The 24,211-nt window shown below is 64.7% G+C and overlaps 2 protein-coding genes across 14 annotated transcripts; one reads left to right on the top strand and one right to left on the bottom strand.

The window, feature by feature from the left end:
- Positions 1 to 72: 72 nt before the first annotated feature.
- On the bottom strand, positions 73 to 13,687 carry DCST1 (DC-STAMP domain containing 1). Of its 12 annotated transcripts, XM_045456102.1 has the most exons (16): positions 13,369 to 13,662; positions 12,910 to 13,035; positions 12,763 to 12,837; positions 8,157 to 8,285; positions 7,804 to 7,943; positions 6,971 to 7,187; positions 6,737 to 6,880; positions 6,083 to 6,204; positions 5,584 to 5,741; positions 3,722 to 3,821; positions 3,500 to 3,595; positions 3,261 to 3,387; positions 2,818 to 2,934; positions 2,301 to 2,443; positions 2,085 to 2,198; positions 73 to 395 (listed from the first exon to the last, which is right to left on the bottom strand). In XM_045456102.1, the coding sequence occupies exons 1-16, from the start codon at positions 13,424 to 13,426 to the stop codon at positions 144 to 146; spliced, it is 2,118 nt and encodes a 705-aa protein (XP_045312058.1). In that variant the 5' UTR covers positions 13,427 to 13,662; the 3' UTR covers positions 73 to 143. The 12 variants fall into 12 exon arrangements, 11 of the variants coding, with proteins under 11 accessions (XP_045312058.1, XP_045312055.1, XP_045312057.1 ...); XM_045456099.1 differs by having other exon boundaries at positions 12,763 to 13,035; positions 13,369 to 13,664; XM_045456101.1 differs by lacking the exon at positions 73 to 395 and having other exon boundaries at positions 1,264 to 2,198; positions 13,369 to 13,663.
- Positions 13,617 to 24,208, top strand: DCST2 (DC-STAMP domain containing 2). Of its 2 annotated transcripts, XM_045456095.1 has the most exons (15): positions 13,617 to 13,971; positions 14,105 to 14,275; positions 14,478 to 14,579; positions 14,843 to 15,040; positions 15,222 to 15,287; positions 15,674 to 15,887; positions 16,043 to 16,200; positions 17,357 to 17,521; positions 18,324 to 18,491; positions 18,617 to 18,717; positions 20,082 to 20,212; positions 20,526 to 20,653; positions 21,038 to 21,131; positions 21,237 to 21,377; positions 23,994 to 24,208. In XM_045456095.1, the coding sequence occupies exons 1-15, from the start codon at positions 13,728 to 13,730 to the stop codon at positions 24,190 to 24,192; spliced, it is 2,280 nt and encodes a 759-aa protein (XP_045312051.1). In that variant the 5' UTR covers positions 13,617 to 13,727; the 3' UTR covers positions 24,193 to 24,208. The 2 variants fall into 2 exon arrangements, with proteins under 2 accessions (XP_045312051.1, XP_045312052.1); XM_045456096.1 differs by lacking the exons at positions 18,617 to 18,717; positions 23,994 to 24,208 and having other exon boundaries at positions 21,237 to 21,351.
- The last annotated feature ends 3 nt before the right edge of the window (positions 24,209 to 24,211 follow it).

Here is a 24,211-nt window from a genome sequence, read left to right as displayed (position 1 = left end):
TCCCGCGTCCCGTCGGCGGCCCGGTTCTGCGGGGATCCGGTGGGCGGCTCAGACCCCTGGGAAGCGCAGGCGTCGGGAGTGCAGGGGCTTTTATTAACCGCGGAGGAGCGGGTTGGGGAGGGGGGACAGCGACAGGCGCCCCGTCACTCGGCGTAGGTGGCGTCGTCGTTGCTGTCGCTGTAGGCGGAGGAAGAGAGTTCCTCTCGCGGGGTGCAGGCCGGGCACCGCCGCCGCATGTCGTCCCAGCACGAGCGGCAGTACACGGCCGCGCAGTCCGGCGTCGGGCACACGTAGGCCTCGGGCGTCTCGGGAGCCTGGCACACTACGCAGCGCCGGCGCAGCCAGCGGCGCAGGAGCGGGCAGCGGCGGTGCAGGACGTCGGCCAGGTGGTGGCGCTGCCGGGAGCCCGGGGGAGAGAAGGGGTGCGGGGAGCGGGGCCTGGAGGGCAAGGTCGCCATGCAAACGGGCCTAGGGAGCTTCCCTCCCCCGCTCGGTGATGGAGACTGGGGGTGCAGCTTCCACTCCCCCAGCTGGGAGCAGCAACAGCCATCACCTGTACCTCCCTGTGAACCACCTGATCTGTTCGCGGGGTGGGCTGAGAAGTGAGTCGGACACGTAAGACTCTTACCCCTGTGTTCTCCGCTTTACAGGCCAGAAAGGGGACTCTGGTAAGGGTTATGCGAGTTCCCAAAGGCGCACAGATAGTCAACGGCCAGACCTGGCTGCACGCAGCTGCCCTGATTCCAGATTACAAGCCTGCTTCAGAAGGCTCCCCCCCTCTCTCCGCACTATTACCAGGAATTCTCTAGAGGCCACCTTATCAGCTCAGTCTTTGCTCAAGAAACTGCATGTCAGCGGCAGAACTCCTGGCCTTGGCCTTCAGAGCCTTCCACACTCCGGTCCCTTTCCAGCCTCTGCTCTAACTTACCCCCACTTGAACTTTGCGTCCTCTGGCCAGCCCCCCAGACCAGCCCTGGCCCTTGACATTCCCCTCGGGCTCTGAGACTTTGCACGTTCTGTTCCCCTAGCTTGGGACGAATGCCCTTCTATCTGCCCGTGAGAGTCCAGTTTACTTCCAGACCAGGTCATGGATTCACGGTGCGCTCTGTCTCAGCAGATGCTCATTTAGCCTCCATGTGTCACGGGGTGGGGGACCCAGGCCCTAGAGGAAAACTTCAGCAAATGTGGTCTCTCACTTCCAAGAGCTCTGTTAGGGCTGGTGAAATCAGGATGGCTACCTTTTTTTTTTTTTTTTTTTTTTTAAACAACACGGGTCCTGTACCAAGAAGGGTCACATGACGACAACATGTGCGTGGGAGTTGCTAGGCGCCTGCTCCGTGACAGCGAGGCTCCTCTAACCCTTTCAACAACCAGATGGAGAAGTGGTTCACTGCGTCTTGCAGAAGGGAAACACCAAGGCACAGCTTTTAAGTAAACGCCGCAGATCCCGTTGCCATGGTGATGAAGGAGCCAGGATTCAAACCCAGGCCCTCTGGCACCAGCACCCCACACCTCACTGCCACTGATCTCTGCACAGGCCTTGCAGATCTGTCCACCCTCTGAGGTCCCTTGAGGACCATGGCCAAGGTCACACAGCTTGATGAGGAAGCGTGGGCTGGAACCTGCTGCTTCTGGCCGTGTGCTCTGTCCTTCCACCACGTGCCCCTTCGTGATGCCTCCCTGACCCCCCGCCCACCTGCCTCCCCACCTCCGGCAGAGGCCCCGAGCTTCTGGTCTGTGACCTCGCAGTAGCATCTGTGGCTTGCCTCAGGTCCCCTGATCCCGGGGAAGCCCCCTTGCTTTCTTCTAGTCAGGCTGTATCAAATCTGATTCTCTGTTCTGCCTGCTTCCTGATGGCCCACTGAGTGTCTCAGGCTGGCCTGAACGCGGGGGGACAGAGGCAGGCTCGGCCCTGACCCCCGGGGAGCTGGACGTCCAGGGCCCCTGGCGTGCATCTCGTGGGAACTTGCTGAGCTCCGCAGGCCGGCCCCCCGGGGCTGGACGGAGCGGCGGGAGAAGCCCCTCCCGGGGTCCTCAGAACCACAGGGGGCGGCGGTGTGGGGGGGTGGGCAGCCTGGACTTACGGGGGCCCCCTGCCGCTGCGCCCGGCTCACGATGGCAGCCCTCCTCAGCTTCGTAAAGGCCGCCCTCTTCCTCAGCAGGTCATTGTAGAGGAACAGGACCCGCTTCTTCTCTCGCTGGGGTCAGGGAGGGGGGGTCGTCAGGGGTAGTGACAGCGCGTCCCCTCATGGCGGGGTCGGTCGGCAGGCTGCAGGCCTGTGAGGTGGGGGCGGGCGTACCTTGGGGAAGTAGAAGGCCGCGATGACTCTCCGGAGCCGGTAGCCGAAGGCTTGCAGGAGGCACAGACACAGCAGCAGGCCCACGGGGAGCGCGGCCCTCACGTAGGCCCTGGGGTTCAGGCTCACGGGCTGCGGCAGGCAGCCTGGGGCAGGGCCGGGCCGTCACCCCACCGGGACGTGTCTCTGGTGGCCCTGCTCTCCTCCCGCCTGCCCCTCACCCTGCAAGCTGCACCTGGGACACCGTAGCCACCGGGGTCACGGGGCTATTTGCTCAGCACGGCACGGACAGAGAGAAAGTGTCCATCGTGGGCAGGGCTCGCTGGGGGCCCTGGGACCCTCTGTCCCCAAGGCCCTAGCGTCTATGCTCCTCTGACCCCAGGCTCTCCAAGCCTCCCCTGCCGTTTCCCACCCTCATCCCTGCAACCCCAGCATGCCTCTCCCATCTCTCCACCTCTCTGCCTTGGGGAGACCCAGGGCCCCCGCCCTCGCCCCCGAGCCGGCCTCCTGCGTGGCTCACGCATGTTGCTGGAGTCCACCGTGGTCTCTGAGGACGTGTTCAGGGCTCCAATGGTTTTCCGAAGAAGCCGGGCCAGCATGGAGTCCCCCCCGACTTTCACCTCCAATTTATGGCTGCCTGAGGCCATGGGGGGGGGTCAGGAAAGGGTTGCGGTTTAGGGGAGGGGCAGGATGGGGACTGGATGTGGGGGGGGGGGTGGGGTTCAAGGCACAGAAATCCTCTGCAGCGCGGGACTTTCCTCCCTTCACTGAACGCTAACCCCTCCCTGTGGCGGATGTAAAGGGGGCTGAGGCCCCCTCCGTCAGATTGCAGGGCTGAGATTTGACCCTGAGATGGCCAGGGAGGGGTGAGACACAGGAGGAGGTGGCAACACTGGACGAGGTCAGGTGGGGTGGCTGCGGGGGTGGGGCGGGGGACTTCCCAGGGGCCGGGCGCGGGCTCACTGCGGAAAGTGTACTGCAGGAAGGAGTGATGGCGGATGGTGTTGAAGACGGAGTAGAGAGCCCAGTCCAGGCCGCACAGCACCAGCAGCAGCAGCAGGACGGGCAGGGTCTCTGCGAGCTCCCTCACCTGCCCGAGGACGGGAGCAGCAGGCCTGGAGCCCTCCCAGGTGCCCCTGCCCTCCGCCCCACGCGGCCAGCGCCCGCGGTCAGGTCCACGGGCCGCCCCACGCCACCCTCACCACGTTTCTCATCTCCGAGGCCTGCATGAAGGGACTGCAGGGGAAGATGACGGTTTTCTCCTCGGCTCTGCGGAGCGGCAGCAAAGTCCGCTTGCCCTGGACACAACGTGCACACGGTGACGGACACCAGGGCCCTCCCCCTTCTGCGCTCCGCCCCCCTGGAGCGCCAGGCCACACGGCGCGCACGGCGGGGCACCCTGGGTCAGGGCTGCGCCCACTCACCAACTTCTTCCTGCGTTCGTCGATCTGGCAAAAGTAGGTGCTGATGTAGATGTTGTCAAAGCGGATGTCCCCGTTATAGCTGTCCACGTAGGAGAAGGACCTGGGCACGGGGACGGTTCCATGTCGTCCTCACCCACCCCCAACCACGGGCTTCCCGGACGCTCGCGCATTCAACGGGGCACCTCGCACGCGCCGAGCGCCGCTTCTGTCCTAGACGGAGACAGGCCCTGCCGCCCGGCAGCCTGCAGCCCAGGGCCAGGCGGGCAGGCACACAAGCGAGAAGACAAGGGGGGTCGTGTACGTGGCCGGGAAGGGAGGCTTCCCGGCTGCGGATCCGGCAGGGTGGATCTCGAGCAGTGGGAACAGCGGGAGCAAAGGCACCGGGGCGTGAAGCCCCTCAAGGCTGCAGAACCGCCCGCCATCGTGACGGACTCCCGCTTTCATCTCGGCAGAACCTCTCCTGGAGGTCACTTCAAGCAAAACTCACTTCCCACCTATTTCCCTTCTCCCCACCACACCCTTGAGTAAGGCAGTGTTTTCCGTGTGCCCGAGGCTCCCTCTCCCCTGAGGATGCTCCCAAGTCCCACGTAATGTTTCAGTTTATTAAGGACAAAAAGTTATTGGAGACGTGTTTGAAACGGAGTTACATGACGTAAGCCCTGCACACTGGGAATCCCGAGTTCCAGTGCTCGTGGTTCGGGACCCGTGGAAACCCTGTTCCTGCCTCTAAGGGACAAAGAGGAGAAATGCAAGGCCAGCCCGCGAGCGCCCCCTTGTGGAGAGACCGAGCGCTGCCCGGCGCGCCTGAACCTGCCCCGCCCGCTCCCCGCTGCCCCTTAGCCGGTGACCTCACCGGGTTGAAAGCCTGGAAGCGGACTCTCTGTGCCTCCTTCCTTCCCTCCCCAAGCCGGCGCGGGACCCGGTGCCCCTCGCCTCTTCCTGCCTCCGTCTCGGGCCAGCTTCCTGCCACGCCCCACTCCCCCGCCAGGCTCCCTAACCTCTGACCCACCTTGGCCTCCCAGCCTCCGGCCCCGCAGGGCTTTCCAGACTCTTCCGGCCATGGCCACTTCAGCCCAGGCCGCAAGCCCAGCCTTGCCCTCCGCACCTCACAGATGCCAGGGCCCTTGCCCAAGAGAACCAGCTATGGCAGGGGCACGCACTCAGCTCCCACCGGGTCCCCAAGCCGGTCCCGAGTGCGGCCCTCGGACGGTCCATGCTTCTTGGGTGCCTCCCTCTCTTGCCTCCCCTAGACCGTGAGCATCTTGAGGGCGGGAAGATGGTTCCTTCATCTCTGTCTCCCCACAGGGCCCTCGGCTCACTCAGGACCCCTGCCCCTCAGCTGCCCCACAGCCGGGGGGGACAATGGAGCAGGAGCCCCTGTGGCCGCCCCAGACGGCCCCTGCCCGTCTCGGGCATGTCAGGGGCGGTGATAGGAGGCAGAGGGTCCAGAGGTCGCCAGGGAAACAGAGTGAGGCCCAGGACGGCCCAGCTGGACGCCAGGCTGGGCGGGGTTGAGGACTTTGGTCCAAATGTTGGGAAAGTCGCTGCCAACGCGGCAGGCGGGAGAAAATGAAAGCAGAGTTGGACGATAAAAATGGACAAAGTCGGAGCCAAGGGGAATGTGAAGGGCAAGAGAAAAATCAAAAGTCAAAGCTAAAAGTAAAAAAGTCCGCGCTGGGATGAAGGCCGAAGGAGGCAGATAAATGAAGACGCCTCCCTTTCAAGGTGTGGGAACGCGGGCCACGTGTCCCTGACCAAAAGCCCGCGTTTCCTCTGACTCTGCGTCATCAGCGGCTGCCACTGTACCCAAAGGCGACGCGGAGGGCCCGCGGGGGCCCCACCCGAGCCGGCGCGCCGCTCACGCGTGCAGGACGAGCAGGAAGGTGCAGGACAGCAGCACACGCAGCAGCCCCAGGGTCCACCCCAGCTGGGCCTCCTGGCGGCGGACGAGGTCCCGCAGCTCGGCGCTCACGTGCTCCCAGCTCGTGTTGAGGCCCAGCACCGCCACCTGCTTCTCTTCCTGGGGGGCGTGGGGGCGCACGAGGCCGGATGCAGCCGCCGTGTCCCCGCCCCCCCCCCCCGCCGCCCACTGGGGGGGCAGCTCTTCCCAGGACCCTCCTGCTGCTCGCCATCCCCCCCCCCCGCGACCCCCCCCCCCCCCCCCCCCCCCCCCCCCCCCCGCCCTGCTCCCCTGCGTCAGCTGGGAGCTGCCGCCCTCCCCTCTCGCACCTGGTGTCCCAGCACAGACACCTGTCCCCTTGTCCTCTCCCTCCCTCCTGGGCCTCGTCAGGGCTCGGGCCCTGTGTCCTCTCCCTCCTCCCTAGCTCCCCCCACCCCCAGCCCCCAGGCCCCGCCTCCTACCTTGAGGTCAATAGTGGCTGAAAATTCCCCGTCCAGGTCGCGGACAGACTGGTTGAGGGAATCATAGGTCTGCCCGAAGTTGCCCTCCACTGGGATGCGACTGCGGCACCAAACTTCCATCGCTGCCGGCCAGACAGCCAGGACAGCGTGGTCAGGGGCCGCGCTCCCCCCGCCTCCCCGCTGCGGCCCCTCCCTGCAGCCTGCCTGTCTCGGCACCGCACCGAGTCTTTCCCCTCCCCCCTCTCCTCGAGCCCCCTTCCCGGACGAGGCCTCTTTTCTCCCCCGGTTTTCTTACCTGTTTATAACCATGCCAACCATGAATAATGCCAGCCAACATTTATGGGAAAATTCCTGTGTCAGCCCTGTTACTAGCCTCCCGAGTGTTGCCCCTCCAGCCCTCAGAAACCCCTGGCGGGGTAGGTACTCTTATTACCCCTGCCTTTCAGATGAAGACATGAAACGCGGAGCCTCCTATGCATATAAGCCGGGTCACACCGCCAGTCAGGGGAGGGGGCCGGGCTGCACCCCCCTCCTGTCACTGTGCTGACCCCTGGCAATGCCACAGTGGGGGGGGGGGCGGGCTGGGCGCTGGTGTCCCCCTCCCCTTGCTACTCTGCTGACCCCTGGCTGACCCCTGGCTGACCCCCGGCTGACCCCTGGCGATACTGCAGAAGAACTTGAACTTCATGGGCAGGCAGAGCAGGTGGCTGAGCAGCGGGACCCAGACGCGCTCCATGCACCGCTCGTGCTTTCGGTCGAACCAGCGGCGGCAGCTGAGCATGGCCTGGTCCACCACGTCTGTGGGAGGGGGCCAGGGTGCCTGAGGCCCCCACCCCTCGTCCCCCGGCCCCGGCCCCGGCCCCCCGCCCGCACCCCCGCGCCCCTCACAGGAACAGCGCAGCCTGGTTTTCAGCTCGTACATCTTCTGTGTGGAGAGACGGCGCCCGGAAGGTGGGGCTCGGTGGGTCCCCACGCCTCGGGCCGTCCCCTCCGGGCTCTCGGCGTCCTCGGGGCTGTAGCCCATCTCGCTGTTCACCTGGGCATCCAGGTCCTCGAAGGCCTTGGAGAGGTTCTGCGTCTCGGCTTTCAGTGAAACTTTGCTGCCCTGGGGTTGGAGGGTGAGGAAGGAGAGGTCGCACCGACCCCCCTGCCCCCCCCCCTGCCAAGTTCTGGCTCCGCCCTCGGGCCCTCGGGGAGTCCTGAGACAGCCCCTCACCCTATGCTCCACTGTCCCACCAGGCACCTCCTCTCTGCCCCCTCCCGGCTCCCCAGGCCCTTGGACTTCACCCTTCACACTAACCTCCCAGGCCACTCTGCCATCTCAGTGTCCCCGGTCCCCAGCGTCCCCGCGGTCAGCCGGTCTCCCCAACTCCTCAACCCTCCAACCCCTGCAACCCCAGCGTCCGGTCCTCAGTTCCCTGGGCCCCGAGGCCTCCTGACTCCTCCAGGCCAAGGCCACCGGTTTCCTGACATTCAGGTTCAGCTGCTCAGAGCCCCGCCCACCCAGGTGTTTGGAGATGGGGGGGGCACGTCCCATGACTGGGGGCGGGGGCCTTCCTGGCGTTGAGTGCCCAGGGCACATCCTGCCATGTTTGAGGACAGTCCTGCAAAAACTGCCAGGGGTGCCCGGCTGGGAAACAGTCTGGGGGTCACAGCTCCCCGTGCAGGTGTGGGAGCCCCCTGGGGAGAGGGGCCCAGGCCCTGCCGCGCAGGGTGCTGACCAGCAGGCCCTTGAACACCGCTCGCAGTGGGGCGGTGGAGACGCGCCAGGCCGCTCTCGTGTTGTTGATCTGCAGCTCCACCGTGCAGCCCAGCGAGGCCACCACCTCGTTGAGGTTGTGCCGCAGATTGGCCGCGGGTCCTGGGGGAAGACGCCACAGGGGGTGCAGCTAGGCCCCTTTCAGAAGGTCCCCTCAGCTCCTGCGTGGCATACGGGGGCCACCTGCTGGAACCGTGCAGTGATGGGGCCCAGAAGCCGGTGAGAGGTCATCTCATCAAGACCGGACTGTTTTTCCCTGTGTAAACTAAGGAGGCCTAGAGATGTGGAGGGACTCTCTCAGGGGCACGCACTCACCCTCATAGATGGCAGCCAAGGCGTACCCCAGCACAAAGAGCCTGCCCTCTTTGCCCAGCATCTTGGGTACCAGCAGGAGGCTGGCACAGCGGATGTGAGGGGAGGTCCCCCAGCCCACGGCCCCCAAGCCTGTCAGGAGAGAGCGGCAGGTGGTGAGGCAGGGTGAACCCTGGCCCACCACCAGGCTTACCGGAGCACCGCCCCCTCCCCCAGCTTCTTTCTAGAACCATCACCGTACTGCCTTTGCCCCCATTTACACGGACTCTAATAGGCCTTCGAGGCCACTCATTCATTCATTCACTCATTCATTCAACAGCCTTGTACAGGGCTCAGCTGCGGCGGGCTCTGGAAGGGCTTGGAGAGACGCGGGAGGTTGAGAAGCCATGGTCAACTGACTGACTGTGGGCAGGAGGGTGTGTTTGTGTTTGGGAAGGGGGCGAGCACTTGTCATTTCCAGGCTGGACTCCCACAGGCCCTACGTGCTGAGGGAGCGGGGAAAGCAAGAGAACAATTCTGGCAACAGTCCCCGGTCTTCACAGCCACCCCAGGACTCCCCGTGCCCTGAGCCCTACCGCACTCACCACCTCCGCCCCTAATTTTAGCCCTGAGTCACGGCCCTGCCGGTCTGTGTTCGCGCTTCCGAGTGTCTCCCTATGGTCTCTGCAAGGAGACAGTGAGCTCCTCGGAGCTCGTCATGCAGGGAGACAGACGGCCGGGTGGACAGACGACCACCCTCGGGCGCTCAGTGCACGGGAGGCGTCGCGGGAGCTGAGGGAGTGGGGTTTCTGTGGGGAGGAGGGTGGGGCTGGGAGGGCCGGGCAGAGCCGATGATGTGTCAGCTGGGGCTGAAGGTGAGTAAGTTGTCGTTAGGGGGCAGGACGGCATTCCAGGCCAAAGGAACAGCGTGAGCTGGTCGGGGACCTGGGAGCTTCCTGTGAAATAGCGTTTGCCCCTGACGCCAAAGCGAATCCTAAGTCCCTACACTTCCCCCTGTGTCCCCCGCCCTCGTAGGGACCCCCTTGCCTCTGGCTGGGGCCAACCGGTCCCGACGTCCCCCTCTCTCACTAGCCTGTCCTCCCGTGCTCACGAGGCAGCCAGAGTGACCTTGTCAACACAAACCTGATCGTGTTCCTTCTCTGCCTCGAACCACCCGCTGGCTTTCTCCCATGCTTGGGATCCGACCCAAGCGCCCGTAACGTGGCCTGTGGACCCTCTGACCTGGCCCCCCCTAGCTTCGGACCTTCACCCACTTCACTGACCCACACAGGCCTGTTGCTGGTCCCAGAATCTGCCAGGCAGCACCGCCTCTGAGCCATGGAACCCGCCCCCCCCCCCACCCCGCCAGGGCCCTGCTCCCCCTTCCCCAGCAGGCCGGCTCCCCCAGTCGCACAGGCGTGCCCCGAGCAGCGAGTCGCGCCCCTTGCCACGTTCCTTCTCACGCAACCTGAGTTCGGTTCAAGGGCAACAGCCCCCGGGGGTGAATGTGCATCTGTGTAGCCCCGTCGTGGTACAACAGGACACGGGAAGGGGTTTGTTCTGTGGCCTTGGCCTCTGGACAAAGACTCAAACTGAGGGTGGTTGTTGACCAGTCGCTGCCCTACATTCCGAAGAGAGCCCCACGGGGCTGCGGGTGTCCTCCCTGGGCGTCCACAAGGGAAAAACTGGTCTCTGGCCCTCTACCAACCAGAATATACAAAGACAAGACCGGGAAGCAGAACTTTCTGGAAGGGGAGGGGAGAGGCGCTCCCTCTGTGCCAAGTGAGAGACCCCACGGGGCCCCTGCCGAGATGGGGCAGAGGGAGGCGGCCTCCGCTGAACCCCAGCACCTGGAGCACAGAGGGGGAGGAGAGGTGACCACAGTGCCGGCAGGCCTCCCTCCGGGGGACGTGGGGGACCACGACTTGGGAGCCACGCTTGCTTGTCATCGAGGCAGGGCAAGGACGTGTGCATTTTCTCTGGGACAAGGGGGCATTTTCGGGGGCAGAGAGACCCAAGGGACCCACACAGAAGAGGCCGGGGGGCAGGAGCTGCAGGCGTCGGCCAAACGGAACTGCTCTGAGCAGGAACACGGGACCTCCCAGGTCCACACGGAGCCTCCAGAGATGCCCTGAAAGGCCCCTGAAGTGGGACATCCTGCCAGCCAGGGCAGAGGGCCCCGCACAGCCCTGAGGACGGCGGGCTTGAGGCCCTTTCCCTCAAATCCCTTCTGACATCAGAAGAGGCAGAAGAGGAAGGAGGTGGGCAAACAAATACAAGGCAAGCCCCCCCTCCTCCGTGGGACCCCCATCCCGCAGGGGGTGGGGGGAGGGCTGGGGAAGGGGTTGGGGAGGGAGGGGGGAGGGGACTGGAGGTTGGGGGCAGGGAGGTGAAGGAGACAGGGAACAGGGGACTGGGGATTGAGGACAGGGAGCTGGGGGTTGGGGTGGGAGACGGGGTGAGGGGGCAAGGGGCAGGGGGCGGAGAGGTGGGGGGGACAGGGTACACGGGACATGGGGCAGGGGACTGGCGGTTGGGGGCGGGAGGTGAGGGGGCAGGGGACGGGGGGCGGGAGGTGGGGGGCATGGGGATGGGGGCAGGGGGTCGGGGGCAAGGGGGACAGGGGGCACGGGACATGGGGCAGGGGACAGGAGGCTGGGGACAGGGGTTTGGGGGCAGGGGACTGGGGGTTGGGGACAAGGGGTGAGGGGGGCAGGGGGCAGGACAGGGGTGCAAGTGGGGAAGAGGCTGGAGAATGCAGCAAGGGGACCTTTGGTGTAGACTGGCTCGGACCTTCCGAACCCTAGAAACAGTCACGATGATGTGAGCAGGTCTTGTAAACGAGAACAAGCAGCAAGCAAGGGTCCTTGGGAAAGGCCATCAGTGGGGGCTGTGGTCAGAGAAGGAGCCGCTCCCTCTGGCCCCACACAGGTCAGGTGGCTCTGGTCAGAGAACCGTGCGGGGAGGCCGGCTGGGGGTCCAGGAATGTCTTCCTCCTCCTTACGGGAGACATGAAGAAGGAACGTTCTGGTCTCGTGACATTGTCGTATAAAGACGAGATGCCTGGGTTTGCCGCGGCCAATTCACAACCCGAGGCGGAATGGTCACCAGGCCCAAGATGGCGGAGACACATGCAAAAATGCTCAACATCACTCATCGTCTGGGAAATACAGATCAAAACCACACTGAGATGCCACCTCACCCCTGTCAGGATGGCTAACTTGAACAACTCAGGCAACAACAGATGTTGGTGAGGATGCGGAGAAAGAGGATGTCTTTTGCATTGTTGGTGGGAATGCAAGCTGGTGCAGCCACTCTGGAAAACAGGATGGAGGTTCCTCAAAAAACAAACTAAAAATAGAACTACCCTACGACCCGGCAATTGCCCTGCTAGGCGTGTCTCCACGGGATACAGGTGGGCTGTTTCGAAGGGACACACGCACCCCCACGTTTACAGCAGCGCTGTCGACAACAGCCAAAGGACGGGAAGAGCCCAAATGTCCCTCGATGGATGAGTGGATAAAGGAGATGTGGTCTATATACACAATGGAGTATCACTCGGCCATCAAAAAGAATGAAATCTTGCTATTTGCAACTACGTGGATGGAACTGGAGGGTATGATGCTAAGTGAAATTAGTCAGAGAAAGACAAAAATCATAGGACTTCACTCATATGAGGACTGTAAGAGCCAAAACAGAGGAACATAAGGGAAGGGAAACAAAAAGAATATAAAAACAGGGAGGGGGACAAAACAGAAGAGACTCCTAAATACGGAGAACAAACTGAGGGTTACGGGCGGGCTTGGGGGCGGGGGGTTGGGCTAAATGGGGGAGGGGCACTAGGGAATCTACTCCTAAAATCACTGTAGCACCATACGCTAACTAACTTGGAGGTAAATTAAAAAATAAACAATAGAATTAAAAACAAAGATGGCGGAGAAAGCAGGCGAGAGGAGCCTGGGTCCTTGGGGGGCTGACCCAGCTGCTGAATTATCCAGACTCCAAACACCACTCGACCTGGAAACCTGTTGTTACCTGAGATAACCAACTTTCTCTGTGGTTAAAGCACTTGCAGGTGGGTTTTCTGTTCCTGCAGCCTGGCACCTCTCGACATGAGCCCCCCCACGGCAGTGTCGCCTCCGAGAAGCCTTCCCTGACTACTCGGGCCGGCGCCGCCCCAGCCGCTTTCCTCCCAAACCCCCAGCTTCCTCTCTTCACGCCCGTGCCACCATCAGAAATGCTCTTACTCAGTGTTCCTTTACTGCCTAACTGTCCCCACCCGAGGCTCGCGGACCTTGTTCACTGCTGAAGCTTCGTGGGGACTCAGTGAGTGCTGACTGACTGAACGAACGAACGAACGGACGGACGGGCAGGAAACAAGGCCAGAGAGCTCAGAAGAGATGGGTGTGAACTGCATCATGTAACACGGAGTCCTTTCCGGTTGGGAAGGGCCCCTAGACGACAAGACTGGGTCCTCCTCTTCTCCCTGAATCTCCCTGCAAAGCCCGGGAGGGGGCTGGGGCCACAGGGACACTTGGGGACAGAAGAAACAAGACGGGACTCCCTCCTAGGACTCTCCAGGCCTGTCCCCCCAGCCTCCAAAGCCTCCCTGTCCTCAGCCAGCACTAACCCACCAGGCTGTACAATGTCACCACCTTCTGATCCTCATAGATGTTCATGGGGTTCACCAGGAGCTGAAAGAGACCTACGAGTGCACGGGTCAAGTCGAAGGTCAGAGGATGGGTCCCACCCCTGCCCCGGGGGGCCCCACACTCACCCATGGCCAGGAGCCCTCCAGTGCCTGCCCCCAGCAGGAAAGCAGTGACCGGAAACTCTCCGGGCTGCCGCCGCAGGAATCGGCCACAGGGGGCCGGCAGCCCCCAGTTCAGGAGCCTCTGCACGGCTGCGGGGTCAAGTACGTTAGCCCAGCAGGGCCAAGAGCCCACTCTTCTGGCTGGGACGCGCTTCATCAGGGTTAGGGGCCTGCGGGGGGAGAGGCTGGGGGACCTGCAGGAACCTGGGGCCTCCTGGAGGAGGCGGGGGGGGGGGCCAGAGGAAGCAGGGCAGAGGTGAGGGAGAGAAGAGGAGAGGGCATGGCTGGAGGGGGGGGGCCGCTGGGTGAGAGGGGTGGACGCTGGGGGACCCACGGTGGGGGAAGGGGGGGCGGGAGACACCGGACGGATGCCTGGGGGCTGGGAGGCCCTGGGGAAGGGCAGGGTCTCTGGGACTGACTCACTGGTGTGGGGGAGCTTCCTCTGCCCTGTGGCTCCGTCCCGAAGAGGTGTGATGACCATGAGTCTGCACCCGCCCTCGTCCCACAGGTGTCCTCCGCTCGGGCCCCTCCGCTCAGGCCCCTCTGCCGCACCCACAGCCTGTCTGCTCTGTGTCTCTCGCCCCTCTGCTCTGAGACTTGGGGCAGGAGATTCGAGACCTCCCTCCCCCGCCCCAGCCCTGCAGCTGGGTAAGGCCCTCCAGCACAGGTGTGGTACAAGCCTCGGAACCTTAGAATGTGGGGAGGGATTCCGGGAGCCCGGAAGAGCCCCAGAACCCTGTGGGCGTCTCCTGGAAACAGGCACGCGTTTGGACCTGGCGGCCATGGCCCCCGTGGGGGCCGAGGAGCCGAGCATGTCGCGGGCCGTGGTCCGCAGCGTGGGGGGTTTCGCCCTGGGCTTGTCCTTGGCCACGGCCTATGGGCTCCTGGAGCTGCTGGTGGAAGAACACAGCCCCTGGGCCTGCCTCGTGGGCACCCTCACTCTGGCCGCCTTCCTCGGCCTGGGCATGGGCTTCTCCCGCCAGGTCCGGGTCACCGTCCTCCTGCTGCTGCCCCAGGCCTTCTCCAGTGAGCGAGGCCCCCAGGGGGAGGGGCGGGAGGGATCCTGGGGGAGGGGGAGGCTCGAGGGAAATATTCTGGAGGCTTCCTTGAGAGGCTTGCAGAGGCTGCCGCCTGCTTCTGACGCAGCCGTCTCCCCCAGAGCAGGGCCGGGCCCTGTTGGTGGTGGCTGCCTTTGGGCTGGTGCTTCAAGGGCCTTGTGCCAACACCCTGCACAACTTCACTCAGGCCAGCAAGGCCGTGGCCTGCGGGGCAGAGCTGGCCCTGAACCAGACCGCCGAAGCGCTGGAGCGGGCCAAGCGGCCCCTCGTCAGTAAGGCCCCCCGCGGCCCCTCGTCTTGCGTCTCTGGCTCCGCTCCTCTCCGCTGGGGCCCTGACTTCGGGGCGCCCAGTTAGACCCCTGACCTCACTCACTGGGCGACTCCACCCGGATTCCCAGACCCGCCTCCCGCCCACTCCCTACCGGGGGCCGGTGGTGAGGGCCGCCCCACGGTGCCCCTGCCCCTGCCTCCCAGGTGCCCTGAACAAGATCAAGGCCATCGCCCAGAAGGCCAAAGAGGTGGCTGACCGGGTTCGCAAGTTCTTTCGGTCGATCATGGACGGCGTGAAGCACATAGGTCAGCACATTCGCATGTCTGTTTGGGGGGCGGGGGTCAAAACGCACCCTGTCTCTTCACCCCCGCCCCCGCCCGGGGCCTTTCGGGCCCCTCCCTGACTAGTCCCCAGTGGGTACAGCACAGCCGGGCCCCTGGCCACAGGCGTCTCCTGCTCCGGGGGCTGTCCCGGAGCCCCCCCGGCCCCCTGGGGGGGACGCTGCAGCCGCCCCCCTCCCCCCCCCCGGCTCCCGCCAGCCGCGTGCCAGCCCCGCAGCCGTCCCCAGCCAGGGCACTGCGGAACGTGTGGTACTGGCTCCTTCACATCGGGGACGTGTGCAACGCCGAGCTGGGCAACCCTTACGTGAAGTGCGCGCGGGTCTTCGACGGCGCCAAGGACAGCTGCATGAGGACCGTACCGCGAGCCTATCACCTGTGTTTCGTGCTCACGCCCTTCAAGCTTGTGCTGTGCGGACTGGCCAGCGGTGAGAGAGAGCCCAGGCTTGCCGCCGGGGGGGGGGGGGGCGGGAGGAGCCAGAGGGGACCAGCCTGGAGGTCAGTAGGAAAGGTGGGAAGCCAGAGGCCTCTGTGCGCAGTCGGTCCCCGAGGGGGAGGGGCCGCGCGTCCCCCCCCCCCCCCGCCCCCGACTCAGTCTCCGGGTCTCAGTGGTCCAGGTGTTTTGTATCATCCCCGAGTACATCCAGCCCTTCTTGCGCAAGACCATCGGCCCCCGTGAGTGTCCCCCCTGCCCCCGGCCGCCCCAGGGGGTGCTCCTGGGGCAGGCCCCTCCTTGCTGGGGCCCGCTCCTGGCCCAGAATGAGAACGCAGGGGCCGGAAGGAAAGGACCCCAGGAAGTTACCCAGGAAAGGGAGGCCCAGCAAGAGGGAGGTGTGCCACCCCAAGCTGGACGTCAGAGCAGGACCCGGGAGAGGATCAGGGCCCCCCCCCCCACCCCCCACCCCAGGGCATCGGGCGGCCCTGGAGTCAGGCTGCCACGGGGGACAGCACGGACTGCGGAGGCCCCTCCCCAGTCCACACTGGGTCGCGGCTCGGGGGCCCGACCAGGCCCTGGTCTCCCGACTCCTGGCTCACGGCCCTGCGGCCCCTGCCGGCCCCAGCTGTGAGGCGCTTGATTAACCGGGTGCGTCAGGAGTTCGAGTTCAACGTCACGGCCACCCACCACTTCTCTGTGGATCTCAACGCCTCCCGGAGCCTGTCCCAGGTGGCCCTGGACCTGCAGGAAGCCGTCGGCGGGAAGCTGCACCGCGTCCGAGAGGCCCTGGCCCTGATGGGCTACACCACACCCCTGCTGCTCGCGCTGCTGTACCTCCAGTGAGGGGCTGGGGGGCTCCGGCGGCGGCCGGGGCTCGGCCCGTCCGGCGGCCTTCAGGGGGGCCGGGGGCGGGGGGCCGCGGTGTGGGGCGGGAGGGCGGCGCCCAGCGGAGTCCGGGCTGGGGTGCTGAGGGGCCTCGCGGCCGCTCCCCCAGAGCCCTGTGTTACCGGTACCGTTACCTGAACTGGCTCGGTTTCGACAACATCTACATCACCGGCCGATTTCTGCTCATGGAAGACGTCCGCTCCAGGGCGGGCCTGCCCACGGTGCTGCCGCTCAGCGCCCACGAGGCCCGACACTACATCCAGCCCGGTGAGGGCCCCGGGATCTGCAGACGGGGACACCGAGCCGGCCCGACCCCAAGCCCCCCACACGCGGCACTGCGTCCGAAAGGGGAAGGTCCCTGCACGCAGACGCGTGACGAGGGGGCCGGTGCCTCCGGGAGCAAACCTGACGTCCGGACAGAGGGCAGGGGTGGGGAGTGGACACCAGCCGAGGGAAGGGAGGCTTTGGGGGTGAGGCCGGAAGTGCAAATGTGCTAATATGGAGATGCTGCCTGGGAGGAAGGGGCCAGGGACCCCCAGGAGGGGGGGTTCCTGAAGACTTGGAAGGGCCCAGGCCCGGAAGCTAAGCTGCTATGTCACAGCCCCCCACCACGACCCCCCACCGCCACTTCCAGCCCTGGCCCAGGGGTCCCCACAGCTTCTACACCTTCCAGATCAACCAACGGGCCCGCTCGGTGGGGGCAGGAGCCCTCCCCAGGAGGGAGCTCTCTCCCCCCAGGGCTGGAGTCCGGGGCTGAGGGGACGGGGGGCTGGGAGTCCGGGGCTGAGGGGACGGGGGGCTGGGAGTCCGGGACTGAGGGGACGGGGGGCTGGGAGTCCGGGACTGAGGGGACGGGGGGCTGGGAGTTCAGGGGTGAGGGGACGGGGGCTGGAGTCCGGGGCTGAGGGGACGGGGGGCTGGGAGTCCGGGGGTGAGGGGACGGGGGCTAGAAGTCCGGGGCTAAGGCGACAGGGGGCTGGGAGTTCAGGGGTGAGGGGATGGGGGGCTGGGAGTCCGGGGCTGAGGGGACGGGGGGCTGGGAGTCCGGGACTGAGGGGACGGGGGGCTGGGAGTTCAGGGGTGAGGGGACGGGGGGCTGGAGTCCGGGGCTGAGGGGACGGGGGGCTGGAGTCCGGGGCTGAGGGGACGGGGGGCTGGGAGTCCGGGGGTGAGGGGACGGGGGGCTGGGAGTCCGGGGCTGAGGGGACGGGAGGCTGGGAGTCCGGGACTTAGGGGACGGGGGTCTGGGAGTCAGGGGCTGAGGGGACGGGGGGCTGGAGTCCGGGGCTGAGGGGACGGGGGGCTGGGAGTCCGGGGGTGAGGGGACGGGACAGGGGGCTGGAGTCTGGGGGTGAGGGGATGGGCGGCTGGAGTCCCGTGGTGAGGGGACGCGGTGGCACCTCCCGCCCGCCCTCCCACCCAGGTTCCGTCTTCCTGTCCCGGTGGGAGCGGGTGTTCTACATCCTGGCAGTCTTCGACCTGGCCCGGTACCTCCTCCTCGTGCTCCTCCTGGTGTTCCTGGACTTCGCCGTCTTCTGGGTGCTGGACCTGGCTCGGCACCAGCTGCAGGGGGAGATCGTGGCCCGCAGTGAGCGCCTGAGCCTCCCCCTGCCCCCCTGGCCGGCATCCTCCCGTCCCCCCCCCCCCAGCCCCAGGGGACGATGCCCCGAAGTCCCCAAGTCACTGTGACTCATCAGCCCCTGGCTTCGCCCCTCTTCCAACTCTGTCCTCTGCCCGGTGACCCCTGTGTCCCGTTCATGGTTATACCATAACAGAGTAGTTAGCAACACCGGGTCTGGACTCACACTGGCCTGGGCTCCGCCGTCCCAGCTCTGCCCTCCGCGAGGTGCTGACCTCAGGCCAGTGGCTCGGCCTCGCGGAGCCAGGGCACGGCAGCCCCTCGGGGGTACGTGACCCCACGTGTGTCGGGGTCGGGTGGGCCGCTGACTGAGAGCACGCCGTAAACCACAGAATATAATTAATCTGATCCTGCGTCTGCCAGAGGTCCGACGGAGAAAATAAAAACAACAAAAAAGCCCCAAACGATCAATAGAGCACTCAGCCCCGTGGCTGCCACAGTCAGCACTTAGCAAACGCTTTGCAACGAACGCTTCTGGAGAGTGGAGAGTCGTGGGGGCCGGGGAGGGACTCGGTGACCATCCAGGCCGTCTCACGTGGGGGAGCGGGGCAGTTCGGGGCCCTGGAGCCAGTCCTCCTCGGTGCTCGGGGCTGAGGTTAGGCCCAGCGCCGCCAGAGGCCCCTGGCTGGGGGCAGGAGACCTGTCTGCTGTCCCCCCCCCCCCCCCCCCCAGCGCACGTGGCCTTTCCCGCACGGGAGAGAGGGGGCAGGGACACGGGCCTGCGGGCCCTCACAGGGCACCTCTGTGCCAGGCCCCGTGGCAGTGTCCATAACCGTGGAGGGTCCCGGCTACGCCGGGAAGATCTATCGTGACCTGGTGTCAGCGTTTGACGTCCTGCAGCAGAGCAACATCAGCGTCTTGTCCCCGCGCTGCGTCCTGCGCCCCTCCGAGCCTGACGCCACGGGTTACGTCGTCATCGGTATCGGCCACACCCGGGGGGGGGGGGGGTGCCCCCGGGGCGGGGAGGGGGAGCAGACAGCATTCAGGGCACGAGGGGTACCCTGTGCCCAGGCACAGCAGCTCAGCGGGACTGCGTGCCCCCAGGCATCATGTACGGCCTGTGCTTCTTCGTCACGCTGTGTGGCAACTACGTCAGCAGGCTGCGGCGGGTCATATGTGCCTGGTACTACCCGTCCCGGGAGCAGGTGAGGGGCCCACAGCCGCCCCGCCCCCACCCCGCGCGCCAAGTGCGCGCTGTCTCGGCGGGGGGAGCTTCGAGTCCTTCCGCAGCCCCAGCCCTCTCTCCTCCGGCTGAACCCCCACAGCGCCTCACCTGGACTGTTGGCCTCTGGGCCCAGATGGGGCCGAGGGACGGGGCGTCCTTGGGCAGGGCTGTCTGAGGCCGAGCTTGTCTCCGAAGTTTTGTGAACGACGGGGGGGCGGAGGGGCCGTGTTGGGGCGTGAATGGCCGCCGGCCACCTGCTCACTCATTTGCGAACCATTTATTGGGCATCTAGCGTAGGCCAGTCACCGTGCTGCGCCACGGTCACCGAGATGCAGTCTGGAGCTCCCAGTCTCCAGGCAGGCCGGCCGCGAACAAGATGTTACACTTAAAAGTGTTTTTAGGGGTGTCTGGCTGGCTGTCCGGGAGCCTGCGACTCTTGAACTCGGGGTGTGAGTTCGAGCCCCGTGATCTCGCGGTTCGGGAGTTTGAGCCCTGCATCAGGCTCTCTACTGTCAGCACTGAACCTGCTTTGGATTCCCCTGTCTCCCTGTCTCTGCCCCTCCCCTGCTTGTGCTCGCTCGCTCTCTCTCTCAAAAATAAAAATGAAAACCATGGGGGCGCCTGGGTGGCTCAGTCGGTTAAGTGTCAGACTCGTGATTTCAGTTCAGGTTGTGGTTTCGTGGTTTGTGGATCTGAGCCCCACACCGGGCTCTGTGCTGAAGCTCGGAGCCTGCTTGGGATTCTCTCTCCCCCTCTCTCTGCCCCTCCCCGGACTGCACTCTGTCTCTCTCAAAATAAATAAATAAAAACTTTAAAAAATTCAAAAAAAATCTCCTTAAAAAACATTTTAAAATTAAAACAAAGAAAATCTTTTTTAAATTTTTTAAAATTCTCTTTAATTTTTTTAATTTATTTTTTTATTTTTGAGAGAGACAGAGACAGAACGAGAGTGCGTTAGGGGCAGAGAGAGAGGGAGACACGGAATCCGAAGCCGGCTCCAGGCTCCGAGAGGTCAGCACAGAGCCCGACACTGGGCTCGAACCCACGAGCTGTGAGATCATGACCGGAGCCGAAGTCAGTGGCCCAACTGACTGAGCCACCCAGGCGGCCCCCAAGAAAGAAAATGTTTAAAAAAAGAGAGAGAATGTTTTATTAGGGAATGAGTGAATTTATCAGTGGTATGAAAACCCAGAGGAGAGAGTAGGAAACTGCTCCCGGGATGTGCAGAGGCTCCCAAAGGAAGAGGCCAAACCTAGAGGGACAGGAGCTGGACAGAGGGCAGACGGCATTCCCGGCACATGAAACAGGCTCAGGGAGCTCCCACCCCGGTCTCCCCTCCACCAGGAGAGGATCTCCTACTTGTACAACGTACTTCTGAGCCGCCGAACCAGTCTGTCGGCTGCCTTGCACCGAGCAGTGAGGCGGCGGGCGGCCGACGTGGGCCACACGAGTGTCCTGCGGATGCTGGCCAGGCGGTGAGCCCACTGTCCTTCCTTCCAGGGGCGGGGCAAGAGGGGACAGGAAAAGAGCCAGAGGTCAGAACGGATCACAATCTTTCCCGGGCGTCCAGAGGTTTGGTTGAAGAGGGTGCCCGTTCCGCGCCATCCGTGCAGAGACGAGAATTCGGGCTGAGAATTCTGGGCGGGGTGGCCTGAAGGGAGGAGGAGGGCGGGACACAGAGGCCGTGGCTACGGTCAGAGGGATGGAGGTCAGGCTGTGGGCAGGCCTACCCTCGGAGGGGGGCAGTGGCTGTGGGGCCACCCGCTCCGTGTCTGGGACCCCCCGCAGATGCTCCTGTCTGGCTCCGGTGGTCGCCCACTTCTGGCAGGAGCAGGGTTACTGCCTGGGCTGTGGGCAGGGCTACGACCAGGAGGACACAGGGACCTTTGTGTCCTGCGCTACCCCTGGCTGCCCGGGTAAGAGTCCTGGGGTGCAAGCGTCTCCCTGCTGGGGCTCACCACGGCCGTGGGACGAGTGACAACCCCTGTGGTCCTTCCCTCGTGGACCCTTCCTGGAACTGCCCTCTCGAGCCGCCCCCCCCCCCCCCCCCCCCCCCGTCATTACCACGCGTGTTCTCGTGGACGGAAAACCACGGGGAGCCCGCTGTCTCTCCTGCCTTGACTCTCCTGGTGGTAACGGAATTTATGGAATTTATGCCAGAGTGGCACTGTAGCCATTCCCCCCACACGCACACAGGCACCATGCCACGGACCCTCCCCCCTCCCCCCAGGCTGGAGGCTGGGGGCTCGGGGTGGGGGGAGGGGCTCCCAGTCACCCCCTTCCCTCCCCCCCTTTCCCAGGTCTCTTCTGCTCCACCTGCTTTCGTCTCCTGGACAACGCCTGCTCCGTGTGTGCATCTCCCCTGTCCCACCAGGGGGACCTGGACCCCGAGCTGTGAGTCTCCAGCGAGACGGGGCGGCCGGAGTCTGTGGGGTTGTGGGGGGGGGGGCACCACCCTCCCCCGGAACCTCTGTGGGCCGTGACGGGAGGCTTCTCCAGGGACTCCAGTGACGAGGAGGGCCCCCGGCGATGGCTGGCCGCAGCCCGGAGACAGGACCCCGAGCAGGAGTGGTTACTGAGGCAACAGCTGCAGGAAACGCTGGGCAGTACCCTCTCTTCGGGGTCCAGCCCTGAGGTCAGGTGAGGGGCGAGCCGGGCCTGGGGCCTGGGAGGCCTGGGCCTGTCCTGTCACATCTGCAAGGGCTTCTCCGGTGCCGGCCCTGTGCTGGAGCTGGAGGCAGAGGTGAGGGGAGAGGGCAGGGAGGGAAGGAGGTGTGCCCCGTGCCCGTTCTGTGGCAGCGGCGTGCCCTGGAGGAGTCCACCAAACTGGGGGAGTGACATCGACCGACCGACCGTATGCGTGAGGGCAGCCCCGAGGGGCCCCAGCTCAGGAGGGGCTCAGGGCAGGGCGGACAGCAGGACAGCAGGATGGCTTTGGGATGGGGTCGTATTAATGAAGGCTGCAGGGGAGAGGTGAAAAAGAGGTGGGCTGGGGCACCCTGGGGGTCTGCGAGGCTGACTGGCGGAGGATAGCATTTCAGGGGAGGCCGGGGTGAGCCTGGAGAACGTGAGCTGTTTCGGGGAGGGAGGCAGGGCCGGAGCGGGGCTGTGTGTGTCTGTCGGGTGAAGTCAGAGGCCGCCACGGGGAGATGAGCTGGGAAGTCAAGGGTGGAGAGCTGGCTGAGCGCCTTCCTCACCATCTGAAGGTCCCTCGGTCGGATAGGGACACGTTCATAGTTGTCCTTTAAGACAATAAGCTAAGAAGGCAGCGAGAAGTTGGTGCGGCCTCAGGACGGAGGTGCTGAGGGTGGCAGGGGTTTGTGCTTGGGGCCGGCGGTGCTGGCGGACGAACAGGTTGTGGGGGAGGAAGAATGGCTCGGTTTGAGAACTTTGGGGTATCTGGAGGGAGGCCAGCTGGAGACGCCCAGGGGCCAGTGAGAAAAGGCCTGGGCTCTGGGCCTGTGGCGCCAGGGTTGACTTTCCGGCTGCGGCAGAGGCGGGTGAGGGCGGGGCAGGGGCTCAGGGGCTCAGACACAAACCAAGCAGGGGAGAGGCTGGAGGACACAGAGGGCCAAGCACAGTAATTCCATGAGACGGGTGAGGAGGAGGAGGAGACCGAAGCCTGGCCAGTGGATCTGGTGGCTGACAGGTCACCGCCGTGGCCGCTTGTGGGAACATTTTCTGTGGTCCCGGGAAAGCCAGACCATAATGAGCTGAAGGGTGATAGGTAGACGAGACTCTGAAACAAAGGGTACGTGGCTCTGTATCACAATTGCGAGAAGCTTGATAATTTTAAATATAACTGCTCTAGTTAAAAAAGGGAAGCCGGATGCCGAAGAGGGGGGCAGTCTTCACACAGCAGGGGTAGGGCTTGCGGGGCCAACGCTGAAGATTTTCTTTCCCCGAGGATGGGGGGGCTGGGCCTTTAGGAGGAGAAAGAGGGGGCACCGGAGAAGTGGGGTGTAGGCCAGGTGGACCGGGTGGCCTCGGTCAGGGCGGCAGTGCACCTGTGGCAGGAGGGGACGGGCGTGTTCCTCTGAGCAGGGCTGGCTGGCGGGAAGGCGGGAAGGTGGGGGGGGCGGTCAGATGTAAGGGAGCCCTGCTGAGACAGCATGTAAGGGGCTGGGAGCAGAATAAAGGTTCCAAGGAGCGGGTACCAGAGGTCAAAACACCTGCCTTGGGAGTGTGCAGAGGCTGGCTGGGAGGGTAAGGGATTTCCAGGTAGCCTAAAAGGCCCAGATGATGCTGAAAACCACAGCCTATAATGACGGACTCCAGTATGCTCGGTTATGTGGTTTCCTCTGGGAAAAGTGGTCCCACGGACGGGATTTGAACAGGGTTGAAGCTCTTTCTGGGTGGGGAAGAGGACAAGACGAGGAGAGAGCTGGGGTGTCTTCAGTAAGAGTGCTACCACCGGCCTTGGGGCAGAGAAGGGGCTGATGCCAGGGGGACGTCCGGGGTCTATGTGCCCGTCAGGTGTTAAGGAGCAGGGTTAGTGGCCGGGAGGGACACAGAGAATGGGTCATGGCCAGGGAGGAATTCTGGGATGAATCCAGAGGGCAGCCAAAGTTCGGGGGTGTCCCAGTGGAGGCAGAGGCAAAGGTCTTTATGGCCGTGGAGGTCAGAGGTCAAGGACTGAAATGCCAGAGAGGTGGGTGAGTCCCCAGCGAGGAGGCTGGGGGCCACACAAGCAGCTAGAAGCCAGTACAGGCAGCCTGGGTGGGGTGGGGCAGGTGACTGGGGAGACAGTGGCAGCCCCTGCCGGTGGCGGGGGGGGGGGGGGGAAGGGGGGGGAGAGCAGGTGCCACCAGAGGCCGGGGTGCAGCGGCCGGGTGCCAGCAGGGTTTGGGAAAGACAGGCAGTCTCCTCCACCCGGGAGGGCTGCGTAAGGAAAGGGTGCGGTGGGCACAGGCTGGCACAAATGGGGCAGGGGGAGCAGTGAGGAGCTGGGGTGGGGGGGGTGAAGCTTTGGTTTCAGAGGCTCCCGAGGGGCTCACTGCAGTTAAGAGCTGGGCCGTGGGAACGGGGAAGCCACGAGTGGGTGGGTACAGTGCCGAGGTCACTACCGGTTCTGCCCTAACTGGCCATGCGACCTTGGCAAGGGACTGCCCACTGGCCCGTGAGCGCCAGCCTAAAACGGGGACCTGCCTGCCGGCGTCTGGAGGAGCAGCAGGAGTAAATACCGAACCACAGGGCGGGGCCGCACCTGTGGAAACAGCACTGGTGACCAAGCTGCTCCCCCGCTCTCCTCGCTAGTGACCTGGACGAGGAGAAGGGGCCCCCGCAGAGGACTCAGAGGACAGAGGACACAGATGCAGGGGCCCCACCGGAGAGGATTCCCACACCCCCTCAGCCCGAGGGCGCCCAGAGCGGCCCTTCTCCGGCTTCAGAACCCCAGCCCCTCCGTCTCTCACCTCCCTCCCCTCCTGATGCCTCCTACCTAACTCCCAAATAAAGGACCGGAAGGCAGACAC

The sequence above is a fragment of the Leopardus geoffroyi genome, chromosome C3, assembly GCF_018350155.1.
Source record: "Leopardus geoffroyi isolate Oge1 chromosome C3, O.geoffroyi_Oge1_pat1.0, whole genome shotgun sequence".
NCBI classification, from domain to species: Eukaryota; Metazoa; Chordata; class Mammalia; order Carnivora; family Felidae; genus Leopardus; species Leopardus geoffroyi.
Note: the sequence above shows the minus strand (reverse complement) of the source record. Positions and strands in the feature narration are given on the sequence as shown.

Excerpts from the sequence above, each read along its gene's own strand:
- DCST1 (XM_045456097.1), bottom strand. The coding sequence starts at position 13,426 with ATGGTCATCACACCTCTTCGGGACGGAGCCACAGGGCAGAGGAAGCTC. Across the intron at positions 6,881-6,970 it reads AACCAGGCTGCGCTGTTCCT|ACGTGGTGGACCAGGCCATG; the intron begins GTGAGGGGCGCG and ends CCCCTCCCACAG. Across the intron at positions 3,596-3,721 it reads ACGAACGCAGGAAGAAGTTG|GGCAAGCGGACTTTGCTGCC; the intron begins GTGAGTGGGCGC and ends CGTTGTGTCCAG.
- DCST2 (XM_045456095.1), top strand. The coding sequence starts at position 13,728 with ATGGCCCCCGTGGGGGCCGAGGAGCCGAGCATGTCGCGGGCCGTGGTC. Across the intron at positions 14,580-14,842 it reads GGACGGCGTGAAGCACATAG|CCAGGGCACTGCGGAACGTG; the intron begins GTCAGCACATTC and ends AGCCGTCCCCAG. Across the intron at positions 18,718-20,081 it reads ACTACCCGTCCCGGGAGCAG|GAGAGGATCTCCTACTTGTA; the intron begins GTGAGGGGCCCA and ends CCCCTCCACCAG.